Source organism: Eulemur rufifrons, chromosome 29, assembly GCF_041146395.1.
Source record: "Eulemur rufifrons isolate Redbay chromosome 29, OSU_ERuf_1, whole genome shotgun sequence".
NCBI classification, from domain to species: Eukaryota; Metazoa; Chordata; class Mammalia; order Primates; family Lemuridae; genus Eulemur; species Eulemur rufifrons.
In genome coordinates, this window is record NC_091011.1 from 95,729,783 (window position 1) to 95,753,917 (window position 24,135).

Below are 24,135 nucleotides of genomic sequence, written 5' to 3' on the forward strand. Positions count from 1 at the left end.
TACATAAATGAAGAATTTTATTAACCACTTGGATTATTAAAATGCAAGGGAAAAAAAGTGCTACAAAACTGTTTCCCTAAAGACTTTTTAATAGGACAGTCGCCTCCATGGGATGGTTTAGAGTTTAGACATTAAGCAAAGCTGGAAGGCAAGGGGGCTGACCTGACAATCTGTAAGATAGTAAATATTTGGTAACAATGAAGAATGAATTTTCCCAGATTTGTGGGCAAAACTGGGGTAAAGGCTGGGGGTAGAGGTGAGGGTGGGAAAGAGCTAGAGAAAAACAGAGAAATTCTCCAATTATAACCCAAACTTTAACATATTAAACAGCATGAAATTTAAGATTGATCAAAACTAGTAATAACAAAGTATGAGGAAAATGAGATAAAGTATAAAGCATATTCATCAGTCAGCATGAATGGGTAAAAATATTCCTATTTACAAAGACTGTTTCTTCAAAAGCTCTTGAAACTCTGCACTGACCTCACCTACCAGCACCAATTCACTATCCACCAGACCTGGGCTGCCCAGTACTGTAGCCAGTAGCTATACGTGGATAGTGAGCCCCTGAAATGTGGTTAGTCCTAACTGGGATGCGTCATAGTGTAAAATATACACAAGATTTCTAAGATTTAATATGAAAAAAAGTAAAAATATCAACAATACCCGTTACCACACTGAAATGATAATGTTTTAATTTCACTTGTTTCTTTTTACATGTTTAATGTGGGTACTGCAACAATCAAAAATTACATGGTGTTCTTCATTATAGTTTAAGGGAATAGGAACATCTTATTTGCATAAATTTGGCTTCCGAAAGACTTTCCTAGAGTCTTAGAAAAATTGAAGGTAGGCTCATTTTGTGGACAGCCCAAGTTTTTTTGGATACTGCTCATCCACAAACATGGTTTGATCAAGAAGGCAATTTATTATTATAAAACATATTCACAAAATTTTGTAGCAGTTATACAGAATGAAAAGGTCTAGAGATGGGACCCACCACCCCCTCCCACCAAGCAGGAATGACAAAAATATCCTTGTAGTTAGAAATGAGTCCTCAGCACCCTTGCCTAGCTGAGTGGTTGGTATGGGTGTGTGGGGTCAGCTGAGACCTGAACCTCATTTGTCTCTGGGGCAACAACCCTGAAATGTGAGGGTTTTTTGAGTCATACTCTTGGGTGGCACAGGGACCCAGGAGCAGCAAACCCTCAGAACCCTAGTAGCAAGAGCAGCAGCCTGTCTCTAGGACCACGGAAACCATGCAGGTCGTTGCTAGGGCCTCCCTCTGTGGCCAGAAAGCAGGGCAAGTTGTGCATCTGGCAGGTGTGTAAAGGAACCTGGTCCATCTCCTAAACCTGGTCCTGTTCTACCATTTCTCTTTTTAGCCAACAGCAACATTACCTACCCAGGCACTCACGCTAGAAATCTGAAGGTTATCCTTAACGGCTCCCACATCAACATCTTATCCATTCTCCCTCTAATTAAATCTCGAATGTGTGTCCTCTTTATCTTGTCCATGCTACACTAACTAGCCCATGACACCTTGCCTGTTCTTCTCATTTCTAAGTCTCCACTTCCTCCCCACTGACATCTTACCTTCTCCTCATTCACAATTAGAGCCACAGTACTTTTTTTTTTTTTTTTTTGAGACAATTCTCCAACTCCTTCCTCTACCCATGGTCAAGTTAGCTCTCCCTTACCACCCGTATCCACTTCACAGAATAGAAGGGATCTTCTTGAGGACCTAAGACAGGATCAGCAAACTACAGACAGGGGCCAAATTTGGCCCACAGCCTGTTTTGTTTTTGTACAGTCTATGAGCTAAAACAAGCAAGCAAGCAAGCAAGCAAGCAAGCAAATAAACTGGTTCTTGTCATCCTTAAGTGGTTGTGGGGGGGGAATCAATAGTATTTCATGACACATGAAAATCAGATGAAATTCAAGTGTTATATCCATAAATAAAGTTTTATTGGCACACAGCCACACTTATTGGTGGATGTATTGTCCATGGCTGCTTTCCTGCTACAAAGGCAAAGTTGAGTAGCTGTAATAGAGGCCACATGGCCCGCAAAGCTTGAGGTATTTACTATCTGGCCTTTTACTGAAAAAGTTGGCCAGTCCCAACTATACTATAGATTATCATCTAGTTTGTTGCTTAAACCTCTTCAGTGACTTCCCATGTTTCTTGAAAAAAGTCTAAAACTTCTAAAAGGGCTAACACAAAGCTGTTCTTGATAGACAGCTGGCACACAAATAAGTCCCCACTTCCTCCCCACTCACATCTTACCTTCTCCTCATTCACTAGTAGAGTCACGCTGCCTTTTTTTCCAGAGACAATTCTCCGACCCCCATCTCCACCCATGGTCAAGTTAGCTCTTCCTCTGATTATTTCTCTCAAGCACGTAATAACAATCTGTGTAGCAGCTGGACTGCCAGCTCTGGAGCCACTGACTGAGTTCAAATCCTGGCTTTGTCACTTAATAACGGACCACAGGCAAGTCACTTAATCTTTCTGTACCTCAGTTGCCTTATCTGCAAAATAGCAATATTCATTGTACCTACCCATAGAGCTTAAGGGTTATTCAGAGAGTTAATACAAGTACATTATTTAAGACAGCACCCCCTATCAGTAAATGCTTCAACAACACCAACAATTATCAGTAGTAGTAACTGTTTCCTGTGGCTTCTTCACTAGATTGAAGTGAAACTCCTTGAGGGCAAGGACCATGACTGGCCTAGCCTTTGTGACTGGTACAAAGTAGACTTAATTTATTCAAACATTTAATGAACACCTATTTGAATAACATGTAACACTTTAAAACTCACAAACTGTCCTGCTTCAACCAGTAGTTTCAGAGCCTGAAATCCTTCTGGATAATTGACAAACACCCTAGACTCCTCCCCCAGAAAATACGCACACAATTTCAGGGAGAGCTCAAGAACTCCAAGTTAAGAAACTCTACTCTAGGTTGGCAATGTTTCTCAGCGTGTGACACGCAGAACTAAAGACAATGCTCCACCCTTTTGGTTCAGAGTTCAGCTGAGCTGATTCACAATGAAAATAGCTAAAATCCCTAGAAATTTAATCCCAGTCTCTCAAATCTGTACACACACAGGTGATTTTTTTCCCTGAAACATAAACACAAGACTTTATATTTAGGGCTTGAATTTTTGTTGTCCTTTCTCTCCTCCAGGAGCAACCTTAGTGATGCTCTGGTCCAAAATCTTTGCATAGCTCTCACAGTATCAAGCATTCCTGCCCCCTAGTATAAACAGGGCCGTAGGAGCCAGGTCAGAAATTCCCTGTATCACACTCGAGGAATTTCCTAGTAGAGGAACTGGAAATTCCAGTGTTTTCCCACTTCCATTCACACTATGGAGGTTGGCCACCACGGTTGACTGTTTACCATTTATGCTTTTATTCAGCTATTCATACAAATCACGAACAAAAAAAAGAACCTATATTTTACAATGTTCTCTTTAAAGCAAATTCCAAACATGATTTAGGTTTTAAAATCAGCAAAATACCAGCTAAATGCATTTCTATCTAAAACACACAAGTCTCAGAAAAGCATTTCCATCTCACAAAACTGTAACCTAAAAGCCAGTATTTCCATCCCCCATTCACAAATTTGTACTGTACCATCATGTATCTTGCTAAAATATCAATTTCTGTTTCAAAAGTCCCTGAGGAGTCTTTCTGCAAAAAGCACAACAAGAAGAGAAATAGGGGGAAGGGGACATGACTCAGTTATATTTACACATAAGACAGAAACCAAGCAAGCAGGACAGAGTTAATTTTATCAGTGTCCTTAAATTGCCCTGCTCTAAACTTTCCCATAAGAGCACAATACAAAGGCTTCTAGCACTTCCTGTTCTAAACTAATACCAAATCTATTTAAAATTCCAATCCTACAGGGAACTTTTTTTCAGAAGCCTAATACACATTTAAGAAAATTAAAATACGAAAATAGTCCAGGACTTTTATGTTTGAGATATTAAATCATATTTCTAAACCAATCAAGCAATTCATGTTAAAAGTATTCAGCAGTTTGCACTTTGACAGCAATCTGACTTTAAGACCATGAGCACTTTAACTATCAACGCTAAGATTTAATCTGGTCCTTCATGATAGACTAGAACTAAGAATAAAGGTTCTTTCAAGGGTGATCACTAAAGATTTCATAATGCCTTCACTTGCACAATCACGTCCAAGTTCAGTTCTGACTTATTCAAATAATTGACAATCATGTCCAGTTCTGATTTATTCAAATAACTAAGAACAATCCAGTCATGGATACTACTAAAGTTATTAACTTGTTATTCTGGACCTTAACCTAACAAAAGTGTTGCACATTTATTACTTCCATAATTACAGGTAGGGGTGGCTGTTTCTCATTTTGTGATAAAGTTGCTGTTTTTACTCATGTACCCTTCCCCGCTTTCATCTTGATACTTGTATGTAAAAACTACGTTATTAGTAGTACATGGCTCTCATAAGCTGCCAACCTTTGCAATCTTTATTACTCCTTGGGAGCCTCACCATCACCAGGTCCAAACAATGTATTGAGTCCATTTTGCATTGCTATAAAGAAAATACCTGAAGCTGGGTAATTTATAAAGAAAAGAGGCTTATTTGGCTCGTGGTTCTGCAGACTATACAAGCATGGCACCAGCATCTGCTTCTGGTGAGGGCTTCAGGGAACTTCCAATCAAGGCAGAAGGCAAAGGGGGAACGTGTGTGTCACATGGTAAGAGCAGGAGCAAGAGAGGGAGGAGGTGATGCCAGGCTCCTTTAAACAAGCAGGTCTTGTTCAAACCAACAAACTGAGAACTCACTCATCTCAGGGAGGGCACCAAACCATTCACAAGGGATCTGCCCCCATGACCCAAACACCTCCCACCAGGATCCATATTCAGCACTGGGGATCAAATTTCAACATGAGATTTGGAGAGGCCAACCATCTGAACCTCATCACACAACGACTCACCCAAAAAAATGTACCACAAGGTCAAGAGGTCAAGTCAACAAGCATATAGATATCATAATTCTCCCAACCTTTTTGTAGCTCATTGCTTACTACTCAGAATGAATGACTTCTTAAAGTTACTGCAAGGCCCTGCACAATGCAGCTCCTGACTACCTTTCCAACTTCATTTCCTGCTCCCACCTCATTATGTTCTGGCCATCCCCCTGTGTCCTTCCATTCTCTACCATGCCAAGTACTTTCCTGCCATAGCATCCTCATCTTACAGGGCTACAGAGCCTCTCCTAGGAAGCTCCTCTGAGGCTGCGGGAACCATATCCCAGTGAACAGCATCTAGGATGCAGCCACTCTGGATTCAATTTTGCACAGCAGTGAGTAGTAAGACCCTAGCATACCACAGTTCAATGTCTCTCAAAGGTTGGTCTGTGGACCTCTGGGGGGGTCCCCTGAAACTTTTTTAGGGGGGTCATGAAGTCCAAGCTATTTTCATAACAATATTAAGATATCATTTGCCTTTTCCACCAAGTTCCCATTCATACTAAAGGCACAAAAGTAATGGCAGGTAAAACTGCTAGCTTGGCATCCCTTAGCATCCTTCACAATAGGAGTCACATACTGGGTGGTAAATCATTGTATTCTTCACTATTATACACTTATGGGTGGGGGGGGCGCTGTTTTCACTTAACAATGTCCTTGAGAAAGCGGTAAAAATTACTGTTAAATCTTGAGCCTTGGGTACATGTTTTTCTAATGTTCTGTATGATAAATGGGATGTACACATAAAGCACCTCTGCTATATACTGAAGTATGACGGTTGTCTCCAAGAAAAGCACTTGTGCAATCTCAACTAGCCACTTTTATGGAGTGCCTTTTTTACTTGCAAGAATGATGACAAATTATTATTTCAGATGTAGGTATCTGGCAGACATTTTCTTGGAAATTAAAAAAATAAAATTGTCAATTCAAGTAAAAACTGGCATCGTGTTGCCAAAAAAAAAAAAAAAAAATCAAACTCGAGGGAAATTAGAATTTTGGAAAACTTGCACCACTCATGGTGAGCTTAACAAATGTGATTTTTAAAATATTTTTATTCAAATAATATTTAAATATTAAAATGTGTCAACATGTGGAAGATCTGCATAACAGTTAAGCAGTATTTCCCAAATGATCCGTGTACGATGTTACAAAATCAGGCATGAGTAGAAGATCCATTCAAAGTGTAAAACAGAGCAATGGAGTTTAATGTAACAGGGTAGGGCCAGTTGATGTGTATGATTTCAGACTGCACATTGCAACTAACCTTTAAGAAACTATTACTTATGGAGGTTTGGTAAGTATCAAAGAATATCCACAATTATCTGAAAATGCTATTAAAATACTCCTCCCTTTTCGAAGCCAAGACTGGATTTTCATCATATACTTCATTAAAATAACATATTGTAATGGAATAAACTCAAAAGCAGATATGAGAATCCAGCTGCTTTTTAAATTAGACCTTAAAATACACTTGCAAAACCATAAAACACTTATCAAAATCCCAGTTGCTTTTTTGGCAGAAACTGACAATCTAGTCCTAAAAGTCATACAGAAATGCAAGGGATTCAGAATAGCCAAAACAATCTTGAAAAAGAATAAAATTAGAGGACTCACTATTTCAAAACTGACTACAAAATTACAGTAATCAAGATTGTGTGGTACTGGCATAAGGACAGACATATAGAGTAATGGAATGAGAGAGTCCTAAAACAAACTCTTAAAATTATGGTCACTTAATTTTCAACAAGGAATTCAATGAAGAGTGTCTTTTAACAAAAGAGGCAGGGACAACTTGATAACCACATGCAAAAGGATGAAGCTGTACCCCTCCCTCACACCATATACAAATATTAACTACAAAGAGATCACAGACCTGTGCGAACTTAAAGTACAAAACATCAAGAAGAAAACATAGTAGTAATCTATTGACCTTGGCTGGATTAGGCAATGATTTACTTAGATATGACACTAAAAGCACAAGTGACAAAAAAGATACATTGGAGTTCAAAATTGAAAACTTTTGCTTTAAGTGAAAAGACAGACGACAGATGGGAGAAATTATTTACAAATCATGTATGATACCAGTTCACACTCACTAGGATGGCTAAAATCAAAAAGACAGACAATAACAAGTCCTAGTACGGATGTGGAGAAATTTAAACCTTTTTTCATTGTTGATAGAAATATAAAATGGTACAGCTGCTTTGCAAAACAGTTTCACAGTTCCTCAAAATGTTGAACATAGAGTTACCCCATGACCCAGTAATTCCACTCCTAGGAATATACCCAAGATTAATGAAAACCTACATATACACAAAAGCTTGTATAGGAATGTTCAAAAACAGTATTATTCATAATAGCTTAAAAGTTCACCAGCCTGAGCAAGAGCGAGACCCCATCTCTACTAAAAAAAAAACATAGAAAGAAATTATCTGGCCAACTAAAATATATATAGAAAAAAATTAGCCGGGCATGGTGGCACATGCCTGTAGTCCCAGCTACTCGGGCGGCTGAGGCGGTAGGATCGCTTAAGCCCAGGAGTTTGAGGTTGCTGTGAGCTAGGCTGACGCCACGGCACTCACTCTAGCCTGGGCAACAAAGTGAGACTCTGTCTCAAAAAAAAAAAAAAACAAACTTGAAACCCACATATCCAATTGACAAATGCATAGGGAAAAAGTGGTATACTCATATAATGGAATATTATTCAGCAATTAACAGGAATGAAGTACTGATACATGCTACAACATGGATGAAACTTGAAAACTTTAAGTGAAAGATGCCAGTCACAAAAGACCACATATAATGATCACATTTATATGAAATGTCCGGAATAAGTTAATTCATAGAAACAGAAAGTAGATTAGTGGTTGCCAGGGGCTGCAGGGAGGGGAGGATGGGCAGTGATTGCTAAGGAGCACAGTGTTTCTTTTTGGGGTGATAAAGGTAAGTATAGATAGCTATAACAACACACGTGGACATCAACATTTGGCACCAGAAAGTCAAAATCACAAATTCAAGTTCTGATTACACTCTTGTACAGAACAATGAATGAGAGAGATGGAATAACAGTAATTTCAAGCTTCAACACAAAGTAGCCACTACAGGACTACACCCACCCACAATCACACAACATCAGAATGTTATTTAGCACCTGAATATACAATTTCACATACTGGTATATTTTACACAGGGCAAATAACGTTTTTACCTTTCAATTTTTAATGAAATTTGTCAAAAAGGACGGGATAACTTAAAAATAGATTGTTAAAGTCAGAATACAATTTGTGTTCCACTAGGAACAACAAAATATTCAATGACATCTGTCCCTATAAGGTATCCAGATACTACCTAAAACATCTTGACGAGATAATTTGAGTACTTTTGCTGAATTGCCTTTTACAAAACCACAAAGTTGTTTTATTTTCTATTACTAGCTTCCACATGCCTGTGATCCCATCCCTCGTTAACCATACACAAGAGACTTACATATGACAAACACCTTTTGATTATGGTCTAATGGTAAACTAGATTATCAAAGCTCTCAGTGTAAGATTCCAGCGAAAGAAGTACCAGACTGAAGACAGTTTACCTGACACATTACAACTTTCACTTTAGTTTCTTCTGTCATGGGGCTACTCTGTTGTATTAGAAACAATAGAATGTAAGGGAGCTGGTATATTTGGCAACCACTAAAACAATTAATACAAAGCACTCTTTGAAAGCCAGACTGAGTTATAGGTGATGTGTCCTTAAAAGCTTTAACATTGCAAATAATAGGAAAAGTACTTCAGGGGGAAAGAGGGTTGTACAAACCACCTGAGAATTATTTTTTCCATACTGGCAGTTCACTCAGTATTTAAAAAAAATACAAAATTTGAAAGCAATCATAGCATTTTGTAGTTCTATCTGAAGGCAAACTTTTAAAATAAAGTTTGTGATATGACAAAGTCACAATGACAAGTATTCTAGTCAAACTGGCCTAAGATATTTAATCATGAGAACATTCCAAGAAAGATGTGAAGCCTTTTGCTATGACTCTATACTCAGTCAACTGGACAAAACAACTTAACATCACAAAATAGCACAACGTAGAAAGACACATGTCAGTAAGCTCCTATATTCTGAATTCTGAGTAACCTGTAGAAGAGTGGCTAATACATGGAATCATGCTGGCAAAAAACTAACCCCTGTCCCCTAAAAAAGACCCCACAAACTAAAAGATATCCCAGCTCATAATAATGGTAAACAACTTTAAAATTAAATGCAAGATTGGGAGCAACTTAACCACTCCAAAATCTTTTAAAATAGTTACTCTGCATCCTACCAGAGACTAAATTATAAATTAGCACACTATTTAACAGCAGTTTAAAATAAAGGGTGGCCTGTCATATCTCAGTCTTCAGGAGGACGCTGGTTAGAAGACAAAACAGAATGGATTTCAACATGACATAACGAATTTCTTTTCAGCAAAACAGTGATAAAACACTAGACCTGTTCACTAAAGACCAGAACCACCATTTCAAAATTGTAAAGCGGTAATGTAAATAAGTCAGGATCTTTACGTCACTCCTGGGATGAAATCAGGTAGCCCAGGTACTTCTCACTATCTTCAATTAGTTGGCACCAGGTGCCCGATCAGCCAGGGCTCACTCAAGAGCCAGGATATGTCATGGTTCCACTCTCCAAAGTCCAGAGAAGGAAATCAAGGGAACAGAGGGAAGCAAGAGCATGGTGATTCAGGCTGCCAATAAAGGCTGGATCGCGGGTTCCATACTGACATCTGGAAAGCGGACAGTTAGTGACTTTAAAAGGCTCAATTTCTGATGCATAGTTACTTTATGGCCACAGCTGTTAAGACTGTCACCTATCTAGCCCCTCTGATTCAGCACTGCATCACACAAGAGCTACCCCTGTGACTCTTGGCACCCGGTACCTCGTAGAGAAGCTTCTTTGAGCCCTTTATCCTCCCTTCATGATTTCCCCCCAGCACTTGACAGAGAGAGATGGTAAAAGGATGAGTAAGCATACTGTAGCTGATCTTGGTCAAAGAGCACAAACCCTGGCACCGGCGGTGGAAAGTGAGAGCGAGGAAGCAGAACAGCAAGCGCAGCTGGGGACTTCATCCAATGAGCGGCAGGAGTTACAAGCTTTCCTATGGCAGTCATTGCTGCCTCTTTCCGCAATCACCGGAGACTCCAAACCCTCGCTTTCACCTCCCACCCCTACACTGTGATCAAATGCACATTTTCTTTAAACAGTTACTTAAAAACTGCACGAAAAGACGAACTAATTTCTCCAGGCTTCCGGTTGACAAAGACAATAAAGCCTCACCATGAAGTGTGGTTAAGTGCAACCGTTCTGTTTTCTCAAAGGATAGAAAACTACTCGTTTTCTGACACCCTGTCCACCTCTCACCCCACCCCAGGCCACCTCTATTCAGCAGTAAGGCCAGGAACAGTTTCAAATGTATGTCAACCTTTTGGGGGGTGCGGGGCGGGAAGAAAACAAAAAGACATTTGAATTACTTCAACAGCCTGGTTGCCAGTACCTGACCTTATTTTTTCCCGAAGAAAATAGGACACTGGGAGATCAGAAATTTCTTTTTCTCTCTCTTCCTATTTTGGCCACCGGCTGTACCTAAAGGGTCTCCAAAGAGGTCTCTTTTGGGGGCTTTTCCAGGTTTCTTAGATAAGAAACTTGCCCTCAGTAGCCAAACGTCCTTTAAGTCCCTAGTTTTCTTTACAAGGTTGAACTTCACTACAGATGGAAAGAACCTAAGGTACTGTTTCCTTTGTTAAAACCTCACGGACCTTATTCAATTTGGGGCGGGGGTGAGGGAAGACTGCCAGAGCTTGCAGCGAAAAGGTTGAGAGGGACAGGTGTGACTCCTTCCTTGTGGGAGTGCCTTGCGGCACAGTCCTGGCAGAGTGGCGAATTATTCCCACCACCGCCTTACTTGCCCCAGACACACCTGGGACTCCTCGGCACTCGGTGGCCCCGACATCCCCCGCGCCCAGCGTCTTCCGCGCCTCCAGCCTCCCCCAGGGCCACCCACGCCCGCCGCCCCCAGCCGCCACCTGTCCGTTCCGGCCCCGGGAGGGCGCCCGGCTTCCGCACCTCCGCGCCGGGCGCCGACGCCGCCACCTCTGCCCAAAATGGTGGTTACGAAACGCTCGGCCCCCGCCCGCCCGCCACATGGCCGCGCCGGTTCCAAACTTCGCAGGCCCGGCCGCCACCCGGCGCCCAGGTTAGGCCCTGGCCCGTGGGCGCGAGAAGGCCGCGCGGCCGCCCGCCACTCACCCACAGACCGGTAGCCCAGGATCGCGATCTTCCGGGACTTGGACTGCGGCATCTTGGCGGCCTCCTCAGCCCCGGCCCAACCACATCAACCGCGGCGGCGGCGGCTCCTGCTGCTGCGATCCGCGGCGGCCGCGCCGGGGGACAGCGGCATACAGAGAGGGGCGGCGGCGGGCGCGGCTGCCTCTCGCTGGCTCGCGCGCTCCCAACCGCCCGGAACCGACCGCGCGACGGCGCCCCTCCCCCCACAACACGCCCACGTGACCGCCCCGCCGCGGCCGGCCCCCCGGCCCACGTCAGCGCCGCCCCTCCCCCCGCCGCGGCCCGCCGCCTCCGCCCAGCGAAGTGCGCTGAGGGATGCGCTGGGGAGACGTTTTACTTTAAAGGGAAAAAACAGGACGCCGAGAAGCTCCCGGAAAAGTCACGACTGAAACTCGCTGCGTCATGACCCTCCCACCTTCTTCCGCCGCTTTTTAATTACGCCATTTCTCCCCGAGCGCTGATTGGACAGCTCCCGCCCATCCATGCGATGACGCGACGGAAACTCCGTTTCCCATTGGGGATGACGAAAAGGCGGGGTGGGGCGGCGGGACTGCTGGCGCGGGAGCTAAAAATACACCCCGGCCGCTATCTCGCAATTGGGCGCCGGCGAGGTTTGAAGCCTTCAAACTTCCAACGGGTGGGGACGGGCGGGAGAGGCGGAGCGAGGGTACGTAGTTCCCCAGTGATTGGCCAGAGCGGGACGCGGGGCGGGGCAAGCGGTGGGCGGTGCAGTGATTGGCGGGCGCTGAGCGGTTGGCGGGCTCGCGCCCGCTGAGCCCCTACTAGGCGCTGGGCGCGTGGCCGTGGTGGGCTGGCGGTGATGCGGCCGACCCCGGCGTTGTGGGTTTTTCTCATTTCCATCTTGCTATGTTAGCATTAGTAAGTTTGGATTTGAGGATGTAGGTGGTGACTAAGCGTGATCCGTGGCTGAAGGACTGTGGGAAGAATGGAATCTGCATTAATGCAAAATGTTAGGAATTTCATTAAAAACAGCGCGAGCCTCGTGGGTTCTGGTGTGAACCCCGTGACGTGCGGGCTCGGCGCACCCCACAGGAAACAGGCGCCTGTGCGGCAGCAGGGTGTGAGCCCGCTCGTCCTTTGAACACGTGTGCGGTTGATTCAGTCGGCGGCATGAGACCGCGTCCCGGATGGGCGCTCCAGGCCGGCGTGAAAGGCAGGAGGCTGCAGTCCGCTGCCCGCTCCGCGCCCCGTGTGGGCATGGTTCTCCCAGGGGTGCCAGCCAGAGGGGTCGGGCGGGGCTCACGTTAGAGCGCAGGAAGGGAAGCCTTGACCGTGGAGGTGAGGTTGGAAGCCAGGCCCGAGGAAATGCAGATGCCATTGACAGACTAACCGGCCAGGGAAGACTTGTCCGTCATGATAGACATTCTTGAACTTGGTGCCTGCTACCTAAGCAGACACCCCTGTTGTTGTTGAGTCTGCCTTGTTCTTCTTGGGCTGTTTGGCAGTGTGCATCTGCAGAGACCTGAGTGGGACCCCACTTGCTGGTCAGTGCCCTTTGCTCTTTCCTAGTGAGCGTCAGAGAGGAATGACCCCTGGGAAGCTGAGTGCAGGCCTTGGCTTCCCGGGTATGAAATGAAGGTTTAGAGGTGACCGTTCTGTAGATATGCCTTGCCGAATTGGAACACTGAGCCAAGGGCAGATTCCCTCCAGTTTTCCCACTTTACTCAGAGAGGGAAAATGTGCGTTTGTATCCTCAGGGGTCCATGATTGAAGCCCCAGGCAGCCAGCTGGAAGTGATAAATATCTTTGAAGTTCTGTTTTATTTTAAGGAAATAATGCATTCTACTTTATAATTTGTTTAACTATTTTTAAACTAAAGGTCTTAAAATGCACTCTTCAGAAAAATGTATCATGTTTATCCTGTGGATTTGGACACCCCCACCACGGTATTTTTGGACGGATAGTACTAAATTCCTTGGTGGATTATAAAACCAATTTAGTGGATTTTTTGGTTTGTCTTTTTAGTATAAGAACCGAATAGAAAATAGCGTGTTATGCATAGCAAGAGTTATTATGTGTACATGTATTTATTTACAGATATGCTTTATTTGTATTGTGTACTGGGATCCATTGTAAAATATGTTTCTTACTGTGGGTTGCCTCAGAAAGTTTGAAAGCACTGCCCTGGCCTGAGAATGTCAGTAATCCAGACTGAGAAGCACAGTTGTAAAGGACAACCACATTCAAGAAATCTTCCAGTTGCTGTCCTAAAGCCTTTGTAGGTCAGACCCAAGAGTTGAAAAGATTCCTTTATTTCTGAGTGGGGAGAATTTTTTTGGTTTAAGAAATGACTCAAATTACCTAAAATAATAGGAACTGATTGTATGAATTCACATAGAAATACCTGACTGCAGCCAGCCAGGAACATGGTTGGAGGAAATGGACTTGCTTTTGTATCCAAAGTAGCTCTTGTGATTAGGATAACTCGTTTACTAACCTTTTACTTTTCAGTAGCTGGAACATCTGCTGCCACCAGTCAACTTGTCCTCCGCAGGTTCTGCTTGTTTAATTCCTAGAGGTAATATACAAAACTATTTTTTTTCTACCACTGAATTAGACTGAGTAAAAACCACTGTGGTGCTGGTGAAATTATTTTACATGAGAAAGGATGACCCCAGTGAAAGTAGACATTAAGGAGTGTGTTATTGTTTTTAAATATTTGATGAGGGAAGACTGGAGAAGAACAAGACTTATGTTAATCTTAGCATAAGCCAAATCAGACTGATCTACGTCTCACATAGGTATTATTCAAAATCAAACAATGCAGATTTGGGGAAACATGCTAAGGTTAATCTAGTATGTGTTCGTCTTGTTGAAGTCAAAGGAACAGATCCTCCTCCTGTGGATGGGAGAGGGGTTTCCTTCACAGGGAGTTCATGACCCTGCCCTCAGCATTTTAGGGTGAGACTTGGAAAGGCAAGTCTCCTTACTTTCACTGCGGGGAGAGAAAACCCTGCCCTCTCTGAAACGGGATCAGTCTGGTCTGAACTCTGAGTATGGAGCACTCCTAGAAGAAGGAAAGTGAGTGTGCAGCCCTAAGTCCATGAAGGGGGCCATGTGAGAGCGAGTGGGTTCAGCAGAGAACTCTGAGGACAGGTTTAGGATCATGCAGTAGTTTAAATTGTTCTCAACTCCTGTGGGTTGAATTGTGTCTCCCCCCGCCCCTGCCAAAGGATACATTGAAGTCCTACCCCTCTCAGAATGTGACCTTATTTGTAAATAGAGCCATTGCAGATGTGAGTAGTTAAGGTGCGATCACACTGGAGTAGGGTGGGCCCTAATGGAGTATGACTGGTGTCCTTATAGGAAGAGACGCAGACACAGAAGAAAGATGGCCAATGTGAAGACTGACGCAGAGACTGGAGTGAAGCTGCCATGAGCCAAGGAACTCCTAGGGCTACCCGAGGCTGGAAGAGGCAAGGAAGGATTCTCTCCTAGAGCCTTCAGAGGGAGCATGGCTCTACCAACACCTTAACGTTAGACTTCTGGCTTCCATAGCTGTGGGAGAATAAATTTCTGTTGTTTTAAGCTACTGGGTTTGTGGTACTTTGTTACAGCAGCCACAGGAAACTGATACATCAGCTGTCCTCCTGAATAAATTAAGAGGATAAATAAATAAATGAATAAAGCTTCATTAAAAGTTTGAATCTGGTTTTTGCTGAGCTGTGAATGAAGTTGGCCTCCCCCAACCCCGAGCCCAAATACTCCTAGCAGGAGCTCCCACCAGCAGAAGGCTGCTGTGCTCAGCAGAGCAATTCTGAGGTTGCTGGTGGCAGTGGCCAGGCAAGACGGCTGGGGCAGAACACATGAGACCTGTGCCTAAGAACCTGTGCAAAGGTACCTGGGGGGTGCTGAGGAAGAGCAGGAGGCTAATTCCTTGCAATAAAGCAGGTGATGGCTTGTGCCAATACAGCTTGGATTACATATGTTCCTCAAATATGCCTTAGGTGTGGAATTTAGTCACCGTGTTCATAAGCCTCTGACATATAATTAACATTTGAGGGACACACATATGCACGACAGGTTCCTCCTCCTATGTGAAGAGTTTGTCTCAGTGTTGGATTTTATCCAGCATGTTGGGTTCCAGGGAATTCCACTGGTGTGCAGGAAGAGAAAATAGAGCTATTTTTTAAATTAAAAAAAAAAATAAAGTGTAACTAGACTTTGAGATACTTGCTAATGATATAGTAAGCATCCCTTATAAATAGCAAGATGTTTAAAAACTGAGCATCCAAAACATGAAGACCTTACAAATTTTTCTGCCACTTTTTTTTTAGAAAATTTCAAACATATATGAAAGCAGCAAAATTAGTACAATGAGCCTCCAGACCCATCACCTTCTATATTTTTGAATCACAGACAATCCTGTTTCATCTTCATCTATACCCTACCTACTTCTCCCACCCATCCATGGGTTGTTTTAAAGCAAATTCTAAACACTATATATTTCATTCTTAACTATTTCAGTATTTTCTCAAAGATGACTTAAATATAACATGCCATTTTTATACAGAAAATGAGCAAAACCAATTATGGAATCCTTAATACCACCCAATATCCAGACTATTCAAATTTCTCCTGACATTTCATAGTTTTCTTTTACAATTTGTTTGTTAAAATCAGTATCCAAATATGAATCCTATATTGCAATTGTTTGCTATGTCTCTTACATTTCTTTGTTATTTTTATTTTTAATCAACTTTATTTTTTAGAACACTTTTAGATGTATAGAAAAATTGTGAAGCTAGTACAGAGAGTTCCTATGTATCTTACACCCAGTTTCCCCCATTGGTAATGCTTCACATTAGTGTGGTACATTGGTTACAGCTAATTATTAGTGATTTATTATTAGCTAAAGATCATACATTATTCACATTTCCTCAGTCCGCCCTTAATGTCCTTTTTCTGTTCTAGGATCCCACCCAGAATATCACGTCACATTTAGTAGTCATGTTCCGTAGGCTCCTCTTGGCTGTGATAGTTTCTCAGACTTTTCTTGATTTTGATGACTTTGACAGTTTTGAGGAGTACTGGTCAGATGTTTTGAAGAATGTTCTTCAATTGAGATTTGTTTGATGTTCATCTCAGATTTAGACTGGGAATATGGGTTTTTGGAGTGAAGATCACAGAGGTAACGTACCATTTTTATCACACCATCTCAAAGGTACCAACTGTCAACATGACTTACTGCAATTGATGTTAACCTTGATCACCTGGCTGAGGTAGTGTTTGTCAGGTTTCTCCCCTGTAAAGTTACTTTTTTCCCCTCCTTTTCCATACCGTACTCTTTGGAAGGAAGTCAGTATGCATAGCCCTCACCTAAGGAGCAGGGAGTTGTGCTCTACCCCATTTCCCTTCTGCCTGAACAATTTCCTGTAGCATTTATTGTAGTCTACTAGAAACAAATTCTCTCAGCATTTATTCATCTGAAAATGTCTTTATTTCATTTCTTCAATGATTTTGAAGATTATAGATTAGTAGGTAGTTTCAAAAATAGTACAGAAAGGTCCTGGGTACCATTTTCCCAATGGTAACATCTTACATAAATATAATGTAATATCAAGATTGAAGTTGGTACAATTCACAGATCTCGTTCAGATTTCACTAGTTTTAAATGCGTTCATGGTATGTGTATGTTAGTGTGTAGTTCTATTCAGTTTTATTACACATGTAGATTTTTGTAACCAAAAGCACAATCAAGATGCAGAGCTGTGGCATCACCACAAAAATCTTCCTTGTGCTATCCTTTTATTCCTCTTAATTTTAGAAAGATATTTTTGCTGGATATAGACAGTGTGTGTGTTTGTACTTTAAGGATGTTCCATTTTCCTCTGAACTCCATTTTTTTCGATGAAAAATCAGCTATCATCTTATTGTTGTTCCCTTAATGTGTTTCTCCCCACTTGCTCTGCTTTTAAGATTTTCTCCTTATCTTTGATTTTCAGAAGTTTGACTATTATGATCAGACTATGTGAAGTTTTCTTTGCTTGAGTGCTGTTTGAAGTTTGCTGGCCTTCTAAGTTTGTGAGTTACTGTTTTTGAAACAATTTGAAAACGTTCCAGCCAATATTTCCTCAGGTGTTTTTTCTGCGCATACTCTCTCTCCTCTCATCCAGGGACTCCAATGTCATATATATTAAACAGTGTGATAACATCCTACCAGCCATTGAGGCTCTGTTCATTTTTTTCTCTCAATATTTTTCCCTTTTGTAGTTCAATAACTTTTTTTAAAAAACTGGATGATATATTTTTCAATTCTGAGATTTCTATTTGGTTCTCTTTTACAGTTTCCTATCTCTCCTGAAATTCTCCCATCTCTTCACCCAATATTGCCATATTTTCTACACATTCTATAACATACTTATCATAGTTAAAGTCTTTGTTCATTGTAACATCTGCACTTGATCTTAGCCATAAGGCCAAGAAGCGATCATCATTGTAACATCTGGGTCATCACAGGTCTGCTTTTATTGAATGGACTTTCTCTTGACTATATGTCATATATTTTGTTTCTGTTCACATCTAATAATTTTATTGCATAGTGGACATTATGAATGATATAGAAATTCTGTATTCTGTATCTTCTGAAAACTGTTGAGGTTTGTTCCGAGTTAATATATGTATGTGGTAAAAGGTATGGATCAAAGTTGGTTTTTTCTGTTTTTGTTTTTTTTTTTTTGCATATGCATATCCAATTATTTTAGCACCATTTATTGAAAAGACTGCTTTCTCCACTGAATTGCTTTTGCACCTTTGTCAAAATTCAATTGCCTATATATGTGTGGGTCTATTTCTGGACTCTCTTCTGTTCCGTTGATTTGTCTGTCTTTACATCAACACTGCATTGTCTTGATTACTATAGCTTTATAATAAATGTTGAAATTTAGTACTTTTATGCCTCCTAGCCTGTTCTTCTTTTTCAAAGTTGTTTTGGCTGGCTAATCTAGGTCCTTTATATTTTCACATCAATTTCAGAATATATTTCCACTTTTTATAAACAGAAAAGTCTGCTAGGATTTTGATTGGTATTATTTTGAATCTATAAATCAATTTTGGGGGAATTTACATTTTAATAATATTGCGTGTTCTGACCCATGAACAAAGTATTAATATATCACTTCATTTATTTAGGTTTTCTTTTCTTTTCTTTTCTTTTTTCTTTCTTTCGACAGGACCTCGCATTGCTCCCTCAGCTAGAGTGGAGTGGCATTATCATAGCTCACTGCAACCTCAAACTCCTGGGCCTCAAGTGATCCTCCTGCTTTGGACTTCCAAAATGCTTGGTTTATAGGCAATCTTCTTTAATTTCTCTCAGCAATATTTAGCATTTCAGTGTATAGGTTGTATATACAGATTCATCCCTAAGTATTTCATATTTTGATGCTATTATAAATGGGAGTTTTTAAAATTTTCAATTTTTGATTGCTTGTTGCTAGTATAGAGAAATACAATTGATTTGGGATTATCTTTTATTATGCAACTTTACTAAACTCACTTATTAGTTTCAGTAGATTTTTTGTAGATTCCATTGACATAATCATATACTTTTTATTTATTATTTTTTGCTTATTATTTTCCATTTTAGATGCTTTTTATGTCATTTTCTTGGCTTATTGCACTATGATGCTGAATACAAGGGGTGAGAGCGGTCATTCTTGTCTTCTTCATCTTTGGGAATAATTAGTCCAAATTTCACCATTTAGCATAGGTTTTCATACATACCCTTTATCAGTTTAAGGAAGTTTCCTTCTTTTTCTAGTTTGCTGACAGTTTTTATCAGGAATGGATGTTGGATTTTGTCTCATGTTTTTCTGAGTCTATTGAGATGATCTTATGGTTTTTCTATTTTAGTCTGTTTATATGATGGACTACACTGATTGATTTTCAAATATTAACCCAACCTTACATTCCTTTATTCATATATGATCCCACTTGGTCATGTTCTATTATCCTTTTTATATATTGTTGGATTCGATTTGCTAAAAAATTAAATTTTTTGCACCTATGTTCATGAAGGATAATGATCTGTAGTTTTCTTGTAATTTCTTTGTCTGGTTTTGGTATCAGGGTGATCTGGGCCTTATAGAATGAGTTGGAAAAATATTTCCTCCTTTTCAATTTTCAGGAAGAGTTTGTGTAGAATTGATATTAATTCTTCCTTAAATGTTTGGTAGAATTTCCCAGTAATGCCATCTGGGCCTGGAATTTTCTTTGTGGAAAGTTTTTTAACTACAAATTTAACATCTTTTTAATAGGTAAAGGCTATTCGGGTTATCTATTTCTTCTTCTTCTTCTTTTTTTTTTTTTTTGAGACAGAGTCTCGCTCTGTTGCCCAGGCTAGAGTGCCATGGCATCAGCCCAGCTCACAGCAACCTCGAACTCCTGGGCTCAAGCAATCCTTCTGCCTCAGCCTCCCGAGTAGCTGGGACTACAGCCATGTACCACCATGCCTGGCTAATTTTTCTATATATATTTTTAGCTGTCCAAATCATTTCTTTCTATTTTTTAGTAGAGACAGGGTCTCACTCTTGCTCAGGCTGGTCTCGAACTCCTGACCTTGAGCTATCCTCCCGCCGTGGCCTCCCAGAGTGCTAGGATTATAGGTATGAGCCACCGCACCCGGCCATCTATTTCTTCTTGAGTGAGCTTTGATGGTGTCTTTGAAGGCATGTGTCTTTTTCATCTAAGTTGTCAAATTGATTAGCAAAAAGTTGTTCATAATATTCCTTTATAACCCCTTTCATATCTGTAGAATCTATAGTGATGGCATCTGTCTCATTTCTTGGTAATTTATATCCTCTCTGCTTTTTTCCTCAATTAGGATGGCTAGACTTTTATCAACTTCATTGATTTTTTTTCTTAGTCAGCTTTTTATTTCATTGATTTTATTTTTTCTGTTTTCTATTCAAATATTTCACTGGTTTTTGCTGTATTCTTTTATTTTCTTTATTCTGTTTGAGTTTAATTTTCTTTTCTTTTTTTCTTTTCTTAAAGTAGAGGTTCAGGTTATTACCTTAGAGTTTTCTTCTTTATAATATGTGCATTTAGTGCTATACATTTTCCTTTAAGTATTGCTTTAGTAGCATCTCACAAATTTTGATACACTATGTTTTCTTTTCATTCAATTCAGAATACTTTCTAATTTCCCTTTTGATTTCCTCTTTGACCCATGGTTGTTTAGAAGTGTGTTATTTATTTTCCATTTTTGTCCTCTGTATTTATGAGTTATCCTTTTTAAAAAATATTATGCATTCATTGAAACCAAATCTTTAAATAAACTAAGCTTTGTTTAAACAGTAGAAGCAACAGGGGTTTTATTGGGGACGGGATGGGGATGGAGGGAAATATCAGGAGTTATGTTTGGTCACAGTATGTCTGAGATTCCTGTCTGAAATCCAAACAGAGATGCCACATAGCAGCAGATGTGGGAGTGCAGAGTTCAGAAGAGAAATAAATTTGGGAATTGACAGCAACTAGAATGGCATATGAAACCATGAGACTGGATGAGATCACCAAGGGAGAAAGTATAATAGTGAAGAGAAGAGTTCTAAGGATGAGTTCTAAACCCAGGAAACCGCGAGGCTTAGCAAACAAGGCTGAGAAGGAGGGACCGGTGAAGAAGAAGGACCCCAGAGAGTGGTGTCCTGGAAACCAAGTAGGGACTGTGGAGGACGGGGAGTGGCTGGGATGGCAAAGGGCTGGCAGGTTAAGTAACTCGAGGCTGAGAAATGGTCACTGGAGTTGGCAGCGTGGAGGTCACCAAGGACTTGACTGAGCCTTTTGCTGGAGTCATGAGGCCAAAAGCCTGACGGGAGTGGGGTTCTGAGGTCAGGAAACAATTGCAGACTGCACGTACAGGAACCATTTTGTTGGAGTTTTGTGGGAAAGGGGAGAAGGAAAATGAGAGGTAGCTGGAGAGAAGTGTGAAGTCAAGAGAAGATTTTTTTTAACTAGCATATTTGTAATGGAATGTTTTGAAAGAGAAATTTTGGGGAACTAAATAACAGTTTTAAATAACCCATGGGTCAAATATTTTACATTTTAAGACTGAGTGAAATTTTGTACAGATTTGTGTCACTTTTACAGGCATAACGAGAATAGCCCTTGAAATGTTCTGATATTTGGGGGACGAGAGACGTAGATCTGGAATTTAGGAAATCAAGGTCTTTAATTGTTATTTGCATCTTTTGTTTTATAACTAATCCTATATTTTCCATATCTCCCTAGCAAGATACTCTCATCAACTTTCTATATGTATTTATTGATTTCATTTGTAGAAGACTAAAGGTGTTAGGAGGAGGTATATACAATTTATTCTATCAGTATTGATTTATTACATTTGATTCTTGCTTTATGTTTCACAAAGAATTTCCACACATTATTTCCTTAATATCTTGAATGCCTAAATAATTTTCTTTAAACTAAATTATCAAGGAACTAGAAGATAATAAACTGTTAAGTCTATACCTTGAGTAATTTTTTTCAAAAGAAATACCAAACAAAAACACAAAACAAAAAAAAAAACAACAAAACAAATACCAAACATAACTTCCTTCTTTGAAAAAGCAGCGGGTTTTATAGATGGAAGTAACACAGAAGTAAGGTACACTTTGACATTCAGTATAGTCACATGGTCATAAAAACAGATATGATTTGGTCTTTTTTTTTTTTTTTTTTTTTTTTTTTGAGACAGTCTTGCTCTGTTTCCCAGGCTAGAGTGCCCTGTCATCAGCCTAGCTCCCAGCAACCTCCAACTACTGGGCTCAAGTGATCCTCCTGCCTCAGCCTCCCGAGTAGCTGGGACTACAGCTGGATACCACCACGCCCAGCTAATTTTTTCTATTTTTAGTAGAGATGAGGTCTCACTCTTGCTCAAACTGGTCTCGAACTCCTGACCTCAAGTGATCCTCCCATCTTGGCCTCCCAGAGTGCTAGGATTACAGGCATGACCCACCTTGCCCAGCCATGATTTGGTCTTTGATGGACTGAATGTGTCCCCACAAAATTTGTAAGTTGAATTCTAATTACCAGTGTGATGATATTTGAAGGTAGGCCTTTGGGAGGTGATTAAGTCATGAGGGTGGCACCCCTGTGAATGGTATTAGTGCCCTTATAAGAAGCCCGTGACCCGGCACACCCTCCTTCCACCATGTGAGGATACAAGGAGAAATTGGCCACCTGCAACCTGGAAGGGGGCCCCCACCAGAACCTGACCATGCTGACATCCTGATCTTGGACTTCCAGCCTCCAGAATTGTGAGAAATAAATTTCTGTTGTTTATAAGCCACCCAGTCTATGGTGCTTTGTTATATAGCAGCTCGAACAATGTAAGACAGTCTTAAACATAAACTTTCATTTCTTTGCAAATGTGGTCCTATCAGTAGTCAGAAGTTGGTGCTTCTGAAGTGTTCTTTACTGGTGGTGTGAGGTTTATCCTGGTTCATCCCACCCTGCCATGCAGGCCTCACTGTGACCCTGATACTCATGGGATTGACAGGTAGGTGACTTCCTTGGAAACAAGGCAAGATGGGGGTAAACAAGCTGAATACCAATGTAGAAAACATGTCCAAGAGAGGGCCGACATCTCCTCGGAACCCTGTCTTTTTATAAAAGGTTTTGCTATGTGTTAGGGACTAGACTTGTACACTTGTTGACTACATGCTAATCTCACTGCATTGCCTAATTTGGCGGGGGCGGGGGGTGGTATTTGCCACAAAGACAAGATATAATTGGCTCAGACTCTCAGACTTTAGCAAAAAAGGTTTGTTCTTGAAGTCATCATGAAAAAGTTGACTGGTATGCCAGTTTTATTCCAGTAATGGCCTCTCACCACGGCAATGCCTTCAGTTTAGAATGACAACCCTGGGTTCAAACGCCTGCTCTGCCACTTAGAATCTGCACGGCCTTGGACAATGTGCTCCCCCTTTCTGTGCCTCAGGGCCACTGTGAGGACCAAGTGGCTCACACCTGGGAGGCATTCAGTGTGCTGCCTTGTCCCCTTCCCTCCTCCTCCCTCCTGTCTCTTCTGGGACTGCATTAAACATTTTGATTCCGTCCTCGGTGTGACATGCAGTATGTGATCTGACACCGAATATGAAGTTTCCTCTCAGCCTTGTTTTCAAATTATTCTATGATATTTACTCTGCTCTGAATTCTTTCATAACAGTAGTTCCTTTCTTGTTAATTTGTTCTCTAATGTGGTTTTTGTTAAAGCTTTCATTTCCAAGTAAAGACCAACTTTCCTTTGATTTTGATGGAGGGAAGATTAGCTACATAAATCATCTGAAATCAAAGCAAAGCAAACCAAACACAAACATGAAAGGAGTATCAAATGCTTCCCTGAATTAAAAGGGTTCCCGTCCCAGTGCCTCTAAAGCTGGAAGGCATCTTACTACTTGACCTTAAAAGAGGGAGCCCAGAAGAAAAGGGAACTGAGTCTAGCAGTTAGGAGGAGAGAGAACAGCCAGCTGGAGAGGAACCAACACAAAGCGTTAGAGGCAGCTCTTGGCTAGAAGAAGAAAGCAGTCTAACTGCAGTGTGCCGAACAGCGGTCTTCCAGTGAACTGCGCGGAGCCAGGCTTGGTTTATTAGTCTTCATTGTTAGTCAGATGCCAGCATGACCAAGGTCAGGGTCAAACAGGGAACTTACAAAATGGGTTGAATATATATATATATATATATATATATATTGTTTTTAATGGTGACATGCTCAGATAAACTGCAAGAAAAAAGCCAGCTTTAATTTATTGTG

At 41.1% G+C, this 24,135-nt stretch overlaps 1 protein-coding gene across 1 annotated transcript in view; it reads right to left on the reverse strand.

The window, feature by feature from the left end:
- Window positions 1-11,776, reverse strand: part of RHEB (Ras homolog, mTORC1 binding) — a 54,055-nt gene extending 42,279 nt beyond the window's left edge. Inside the window, exon 1 of the mRNA XM_069461534.1 lies at window positions 11,325-11,776. Within this exon, the coding sequence (XP_069317635.1) occupies window positions 11,325-11,376 (52 nt within the window). The 5' untranslated portion in view covers window positions 11,377-11,776. The remainder of the gene's footprint in view (window positions 1-11,324) is intronic.
- Between the last annotated feature and the right edge of the window lie 12,359 nt (window positions 11,777-24,135).